The sequence below is a fragment of the Magnolia sinica genome, chromosome 9 (assembly GCF_029962835.1).
Source record: "Magnolia sinica isolate HGM2019 chromosome 9, MsV1, whole genome shotgun sequence".
Lineage (NCBI taxonomy): Eukaryota > Viridiplantae > Streptophyta > Magnoliopsida > Magnoliales > Magnoliaceae > Magnolia > Magnolia sinica.
The window spans coordinates 62407552-62416730 of record NC_080581.1 but is presented as its reverse complement, the minus strand read 5'-3'; the positions used below and the strand labels follow the sequence as shown (position 1 = coordinate 62416730).

At 36.2% G+C, this 9179-nt stretch overlaps 1 protein-coding gene across 1 annotated transcript; it reads right to left on the bottom strand.

Moving 5' to 3' along the window:
* Nucleotides 1-267: 267 nt before the first annotated feature.
* Nucleotides 268-1455, bottom strand: LOC131255027 (cheilanthifoline synthase-like). Its single transcript, XM_058255725.1, has one exon. The coding sequence runs from the start codon at nucleotides 1453-1455 to the stop codon at nucleotides 268-270; it is 1188 nt and encodes a 395-aa protein (XP_058111708.1).
* Nucleotides 1456-9179: the final 7724 nt, after the last annotated feature.

The window sequence follows — 9179 nt, the reverse complement described above, 5'->3', positions numbered from 1 at the left end:
TTCAAAATCTTGTAATATAAGAAGGTTTTGTAATTTATGCGTCCACAAGGACACTTAGGACATGAACAACACAAAATCAAATCACATATAACATTTACTTATTTATTTATTGCATGGGGCCTATCTGATTAGAAATATATAGAATGAGAAGAGACTGACGGACGGTTCCAATCTTGCAAACACGTGCCTTCTTACCACGTGGAGGCAAGTAACCAGTTTCGAAGTGCAGTTGAGAGCGTATGCTTAGCATCCACGGTCACAAAGCTTTCAAAAGAGGCTGGCTCCAAGGTTAGTACGAGCCTTGATACGTGCAACGAGAGGCTCTTTCATCCTAAGAATAATAGTAAAATCGTCGGTCATGTCCGGGCCATCCCCATCAGCTGCAAGCCATTCAAAACTGTTAATCAGATTGGCCAGGGTGAGGCCCACCTGAAGCTTGCCCAGATCCATCCCTACACAAATTCGCCTCCCTGCCCCAAACGGAATAAAAGACCGTTCCATGGCCATGCGATCACTAAGTGCATTTTCATTCAAGAACCGCTCCGGCATGAACCTCTCCGGTTCATCCCAGACCTTTGGATCGCGAAGGACAGCATAGATATTTATTATAACAGCAGTACCCTTGTCGATCTTCAAACCCGTCAGTGTGGTATCATTTACCGTCTTATGGGGGATGGCGAGCGGGGCGATCGGCTTCATCCGAAACACTTCGCTCACTACAGCTTGAAGATATGGCATCTTACTCACTTGATCTACGGTCACCCTCTCTCTCTTTTCGTCTCCTCCGCTTACTTCTTTAAATAGCTTATGTTGGATTTCGGAGTTTCGTATAAGGAACGCTAGAGCCCAAGTGGTCGCAGTCGATGTGCTGTCAACGGAGAGCACGAACATCTCGAATAGGATGAAGATGATAGTTTCCATAGTGTAGCCATTCGAGAGGAGGAAGTGCAAGTAGCAAGTGGTGCATGGAGATTTTGATGATTGGTAGCGAGTGATTTCTGGTTCTACCAACGACACAATACCATCACGAATTTCAGCTACTTTTCTGAATGGACCCCGCAGGCCCGGGATGTAGCGAGTGAAGGGGAAGGCATCGGCAAAACGGGCGAGAGCGGCTATGTTGATGATATCATAGATAAAAGGGTCTATGCCAACAACAAATGTTTCGTTGTTGAAATCAGGGCCGAAACAAAGGCGGCCTACTACTCGTATTGTGTTATGTCGAATGTTGTCGATAGGGTGGACGATTCCGCCATTGACAGCAGCTTGTTCTTGGATTTTTTGTGTCATGGCAATGGCTTCTTTTTCTTGAGAGAGAGTTTGGCTGGAGATGGATGATGGATTCATAGCAAAGCCCTGGACACCTTTACGAAGGGATTGCCAGTATGGGCCATGGTCGGATGTGGAAAGCGTCGTCCAGTTGGCAGAGATGTATTTAAACATGTAAGGGAGCATCCTCGCTCCATAGTCGACAGATTTGTTTACAAGAACCTCCTAAGCTCCCTCATGACCGCTTATCACAATCGTCGGTTTCATGCCGAACCATACTGTCATAATCCTGCCGTACTTCTGGGACATTCTGAATAAGGTGACATAGATCAACTCGCCACCACTACCGAGCTGGAGCAGGTTCTGGTGCAGGTTCCCAATTATCGGGAGTTTAGGTGGCCCCGGAGGCAATTTCATTGTTGATTTTGGCTTTCGTAGTCTTCCTGACACCACGAACATCACTCCCACCACCATGGAAACTACTATCCACAGACTTATCTCCATCTCTCTCTCTTTCTCTCTCAGGAGTTGTTTTTCTTTCTCTCTTTCTCAGGAGTAGTTTTTCTTCGAACGCTCTCCTCCTTTTAAAGGCCAACTGCAAGGAATCTCCAAAGAACCAATCCGGATCCTCTCATTGACAGGAACAGGGATTTCATGTTTACATGCATCGTATCTTGATTAGTCCACATAATGAGGTCATCGACGTCGCCCCAATCTCATTGTTCCATGTCTATCAGGTCGGCCACATGCATGCTACAATCACGTGATGTTTGTTTACCGTTCTTTTTCTAACCGTCTGTGCTTCTTATATCAATGTAGCCTTCCTATGGAGTAAATTTTCCTGATTTTTTTGGTACAACCTATGTTAACATCTTTATATATGTTTTTAATTATCTAACTGAAGGCTTAGATCTTTTACAAGTGTGCCATTTTGGCACGTGCACTTAAGGGCCCCTTCACAAGATCACTCGCGTGCCCGGTCCAGTTACAAGTGCGGATTGCATGGGTCTAGCCTCTGACAGCGAGTGGCCCGTTAAAATCCCACCAAGTCAGTTCATTACAAATGGAATCGGATTGCGTTAAACCCACTACTCAGTGGGACGTTTGAATCGGCTGGTCAATCTTTTCAGAGCGTTAGTCTAAAAAATTATGTAATGTGAATAATCATTCGAACCCAGGTAAGACCAGGATAGATGTTGGTCCAAAACACCTGCTTGCTCAACCTACTATATATTTAAAACTCAAAAAATTCAAAAAATCTTTAAAAATAAAGATGATGATAATAATAATAATAATAATAATAATAATAGAAAACCCTTCAAACCCTAAAAATAATAGAAAATTCTCAAAACTAAAAAACAATAATAGAAATCCTTAAAACCAAAAATAATAGAAAATCCCCAAAAGCTAAAAATAAAAGAAAATCCATAAAACCTCAAAATAGTAAAAAGCCTATAAAAACCAAAAACATTAAAAAAATTTCAAAATACCCAAAAATCAAAAAAAAAATAATCAAAAACCACATGCAATAAAGTGCCAGCCTCATCTAAAGATTTGCATGAAGCCAAAGTCAACATCTATGACTTTAACATAGAACTAGACTTTGAACTCTTGGGTTTGAAAGAGGTCAAGGATGAGGGAAATGATGACCCGACTCCTGAACTTGAGGATCTCCTCAATAAGTTCAATTCAAAAGCCATTGTTGCACATGACGATTTCGAAGTGATCAATCTTAGAACTCCCATCTTAGAAATCGCACAGATTTTCTCTCCCCATTCGAGTGCCTAATACACAACATGCTTTTAAAAATATGAAACTTTTCTACCCCACCATGATTTATGTGTTATATGCACAATGTGTGTCAATTTTTTCAAATCATTATTGAGCACAAGCCGAAAAGTGAGGCACATGAAATGCTCAAATAGAACACATCAGAAAAAACAACAGGGATCGAGCGACTAATGTTGAAACCTTCGTATGGTACACCGTAAGGTTTATTTTGCATCCAACTCTTCAACCTCTTCACAATGTCACACAAACCTAAATGAAAGGAAAACACACATATCAACTTGATTAGATCCTTTTGCACCTTCAAAAAGTCATCTACCATAGGCATCCAATTCGCATTGTTTCCTTGTTTCCTTAAGCGTGGTCTATTTGGATCTACCTCATTTTTGGTCTCATACCCTAAAATGATATGGAAAAATGGATGGACAGCGTAGATTTTACACATACATTATAGTGGGTCCAATGAAAGTTCCACATGTTAACACGTTCAATTTTCTACTTCTCTTCCTCGAATGTGCTGCATGACAAATCAATGAAAGAAATTTCTTAAGGTTTGAAATTTATGTAACCCATACGATCATGTATTTCTTAACTTTATACTGTTGGTACATTTTTTTTTTCTAGATCATTCTAGAATATGAACCAAAAAATAAGGTAGATTCATAGCCTAATTGGATCACACCATTAGAAACATTAAGAGTTGGATGCCTTCCATTGAAAACTTCTTAGGGCCACGTAAGGCTCTGATCAAGCTAATATGTGTGTTTTCCCTTCATCTAAGTTTGTGTGACCTGGTGAACAAGTTTGATGGAAAATAAACTTCATGTATAGAGAGGTTTCAAAAATAGTTTGTTCATTCCCCCCTTCATTCAGTGGTGTGGTCCAATTGAGCTTCGGATGTGACTCATTTTTGGGTTCATGCTCTAGAATAATTAGAAATTTTTGATGGATAGTGTGGATCTAACGCATAAATCATGGTGGTGCCAGAGTGGTTTCACACGTTAAAAGTTGTGCTGTTTAAATAGTACCCAATCTAATTAGGAGAGAGAAAATCAATGTATTTTATGAGCTCGTGTCTTCAACAATGATATGTACCAATTCGAAGGGATGACCTAGTATTTCCATGTGTCTTCGATCTGCACTCTAAAAATGCCAAAATATTTTTGGTTTGGTCATATATGTATTTCTTCTTTCCATCCTGGACTATGCTGACATGGAAAACTTATGTGGGCTTTGTCGTGGTGTGTGTATTATATTTACACCATTTATTCATTTTTTAAGATCATTTTAGGGTGTTTGACAAAAAATCTTGGGGATTGAACACCCACCATTGAAAACTTCCTAAGGCACACCTTGATGTTTTAATTACCATATAACCTTTTCATAGGGTCACAAAGACCTAGATGAAGGAAAACACAAATATAAACTTAATGTGAGTTTTTTGTGGCCCCCAATAAATTTCCAATTGTGGGTCTTTAGTCCTTTCTATTTTCTATGGTGTAGTCCAGTTGAGCTTTGAGTCTGCATCATTTTTGGCCTCAAACCCTAAAATAAGTTGGCAAAAATGGATGGACGGTTGGGCCCATAGTGTTTGGTGCCACTAGAATATCTAAATAAAACATGAGCCCATTAAAAAAGATACCGATATATATGGCATGCAATTTCCAGCATGACATAATAGGTCTAAGATCCAATCCATCTATTCAACTGACACCACTATAGTGATCCCTAGCCCAATTATTAGGTTGATTCACCTGTCAGATGGGCTATAATCTGCAAAATAAATGTATGCTCGGAAAACTTGAATAGATTTTTTCTCTAAGTCATTCACATGTTTCTACATTACGTTTTTAAGAAAACATAGCAATGAGTTACCTATGAGATTTTTCCTTTGTTAGTAGCATAGGAGACATGATTTGAGAAATAGGGAAGCTGAAGGCTTGTTTTGGGAAACCAACATTTGTAGAATTTGTGGCTAAATAAAATTTGTTTTTTTCTATTCTTTTTCTTCGTAGATTAAACGACTTCTCTTTTTCATTTGTATTTGTTTAATTGGAGGAAGATGTTTCCTTCCTCCATTTTCCACCACACGACCACTATGCTATGATCCAACCCCCTATAGACATTGTGACAAGTTGAGTTTATGACTTTTTCAATGATTTGTAATTATCCCGATACATGTGTACGGTACATATATTATAGCCACTCATTATCCTATGGGTGTAACGTTGAATAGGCTTGGCTAGCTACTTTCCAAACCACCCTCCATCTTTGTTTTTTGCGCACATTATCAAAAAAAGGGAGAAAAAAAAAACCTCAAAATTTTGGTAGTTCTTCCAGACAATAGGATCCACCTGTCTTATAAGTCATTGGATTATGAAACAAGCAGCAGGGAATCTTTGTGGATGTATGTTGCATCTCACTGTTTCATAGACCTAAAAATGAGTTACATCTGAAGCACATATTTAGCGATATTTTACGATATGTAATGGCGACGTTAGCTATATTTTGCGACAAGTTATTAGGTCATCCCAAATAATTGAGTCGTTGGCGACGGATTGCTGTTTTCGCCACTAAATAGAATTTGTAATACCTTATTTATAACAAAATTGGCGACGAGCAACACTCGTTGCAAAAATTTTTTAACAACGAGTTTGGAGTTTTTAACGACAAGTTGATTTGTCGCAAAAGAACTAAGTTGTTGTAGTGCCTATTGATAATGGCCATTTGCTTAACCTGGTGAGATAAATGACTCAAAATCGTGGAAAGCATGAAATTTGAATGGTACCACACATACTATGGAAAGCATGAAATTTGAATGGTACCACATACCGTGGAAAGCATGAAATGGTATCACATGCTTGACAAGTTGACTTGTCGCAAAAAAACTAAATCGTTCTTGTGCCTGTTGATAGCGGCCATTTACTTAACCTGGTGAGATAAATGACTCAAAATCGTGGAAAGCATGAAATTTGAATGGTACCACATACCGTGGAAAGCATGAAATGGTATCACATGCTTGACAAGTTGACTTGTCGCAAAAAAACTAAATCGTTCTAGTGCCTGTTGATAGTGGCCATTTGCTTAACCTAGTGAGATAAATGGCTCAAAATCATGGAAAGCATGAAATTTGAATGGTGCCACATACCGTGGAAAGCATGAAATGGTACCACATGCTTGACAAGTACCTACCAATGGCTACTGCTTGCTTGACCAGCTGTGATGAATGATTCTAACAGCGGAAGGAGAAACCATAAAATTTGAAGGATACCACATGATTGACCCATTGATGGCTGCCGCTTGCTTGGCCTGGACTCAAAACCTTGAAAAAAGCTAGCGTTGAGCATAGGCTAAGAAAAAAAAAAGGGTATAAACCCGTTTACATGAACAAATGGTACAGCATGAGATACACATGTTTGACCAACTAATGGCTGCTGCTTGCTTGACCAGTGAGATAAGTATCTTTAAATCATGGAAAGAACGAACATTAAGTTGCAGACCATTCTCATTTTCTCTCGACTGTTTGTAACTTTTATACAGCTGAGCCACTCTCATGCCCATCAAATATAGCTGGACGACTCCACGCAGGATATAAAGGTGATTGAATGCTTGCCATTAAAAACTTTATAGGGGCCAACATGATATTTATTTTCCACCCAACTTGTTCATAAGGTCACATGGACCTGAATGTAGGGAAAACACAAATATAGTCTTGGTCCAAAAACTATGGCCCAGGGAGTAATCATACCAAGAGCCTCTAATTCCTACTATTTCACGTGGTGTGGTTTACTTGAGTATTAGATCTGCTTCATTTTTTAGCTTATGACCTAAAACAAACTGGTAAAAGTGATGGATGGCATGGATATAAAACATATACATCACAGTGAGTCCTACCAGTGCCTGCGATCAAGGATACCCTTAAAGTTGGCTTCCGTTTTGTAGATGCTTGGTACACTCTTATCATACTGAGTAAACTCAGTTGAGACTACCTTGAATGTATGTTGTCTATCCACACTGTCCATCCATTTTTCCATCTAATTTAAGGGGTTAAGCCCAAAATTGAAGCACATCCAAAGATCAAGTGGATCATACCACTGGAAATAGTGGGGATAATAATTTCCACCGATTAAAACTTTTTAGGCACCACAGTGATGTTTATTTGACTCCAACCTGATCATAAGATAATAAAGACATGGATGAAGGTAAAAGACATATATGCTTGATCGAAAAGTTCTATGGCCCCAAGAAATTTTCAACGGTAGACGTTCAATTCAACTCTTTCAAGTGGTGTGGTCCATTTGAACATTGGATATGCCTTATTTTTGGTCTCAATCCATAAAATTATCTGGTAAAATGGATGGACGAAGAGGATAAAATACATAAATCATGGTGAAGCCCACAGAGTTTACTCAGTACGCTAAGTGTAGTGAGCTACTCACTACGCAATTCGCTTCCTGCACTAACTGACTGGCTGAAAAGCACTGGTGTAATCAGATATGACACAACACTAAAATTGTGAATTTGTGTTGGATTTTGCGACGGACTTTGTTCATCACAAAAATTGAATGGTTTAACGATGGATTTAATCCGTCGCCAAAGGAAAATGTCCATCGCCTATCCTGTCTCTCGAAAATCCATTCAAAAGTCACGGAATTTTGTGACAGACCAAAATCCGTTGCTAAAATATGATTTACGATAGATTTTGTTTCCTTGTAAAATGGTGACAGACTAAATTCGTCACAAATCTTGATTTTGTGATGGAATATGATCAGTTGCAAATTCTAGCCCAAAATAGCAATTCGCAATGGTTTTTAGTTGCATTTATGACGGATCATGGTCCGTCGTAAAAGGACTTTTGCCTTGAACATTTTTTTTTTCATTTTTTTAAGAATACGGCGGAAAATTGTTTTTTTATAGTCTAAGAATTGTTTTTTAATAGAATTTCAGTGGTTTAATTGTACATATTTGTATCTAAGATTATTTTTTAACAACTGATTGAAGGCAAAACAAAAAAAAAAAACTATTTTGTTTTTATATCAAATGAGTGAAATTAGTTTTTTTTTTTTTAATTTAAAACTAATATTTAAATGATTTGTAATATCACATGAAAAAGAATATTGAGAAGTTTAAAACATTTAACAATTTGTGAGAAAAAAAATGAGATTTTAAAAAAATAAAAATCGTGATTTAATAAAAATCTATTTTGTGGGTAAAAAGAAAAGAATATTGAGTGAAGTTGATAATTTTGAAAAAAAGAATTTGATTTCGAGAAAAATATAATATCTTGAAAAAGAAAATTAAAAAGATTAAAAAAAAATGTGAAAATCTTGACAATGTTGAAAAATGAAAATATTTTGAAAAAGAAAATGAGAGTTTGTATTTTGAAAAATAAAATAAAATCGAGAAATTCGATAAAAATTGACTAGTTAAAAAAAAATGCTTTAAAAAAAATGGAGAAGTTCGAAACAATTGAAAATTTTAAAATAAAATGATATTAAAAAATCGATTATTTAACAAAAAACAAACATTTTGAAATGAAAAATAAAGAAGTTGAAAAAAATTGTGATTTTGAAAAATAATTGAAAATGTTCAAATTTTGAAATTAAAAGAAAAAGCTATTTATAAAAACACTAAGATTTTGATAAAAAAATATATTATTTTAAAAACGAAAATTGAAAAGTTGAAAACAAAATGATGCTTTTGAAGGAAAAAAAAAATCGACATTTCGAAATTTTGAGAAAAAAAATTAAAATTTGAGAATTTTTTTGAGATTTTGAAAATAAAAATTTAGAATTTGTATTTTAATTTTTTTGGAAATATTTTATAATAAAAATGATATTTTATTAAAAGTTTTGAAAGAAAAATTAGGAGTAAAAAAATATACATTTTGAAAAAAATGTTATTTTTAATTAGAAATTGAAATTTATCTATGAAAAAAATAATAATATTTTTTACTAAATTATTAGGCACATCCACTAATTGAAACTTTAACCATTTTTGGACAAGCTAATTAGTATAGATTAAAGAGTTTAACTTTAGATGTTTAAATCAAATTTCACTCAAATTGTTGATCAATCTTTATGCCCAATATCTTTCTCCTATGTAGCCTGATCGGGGCGAAT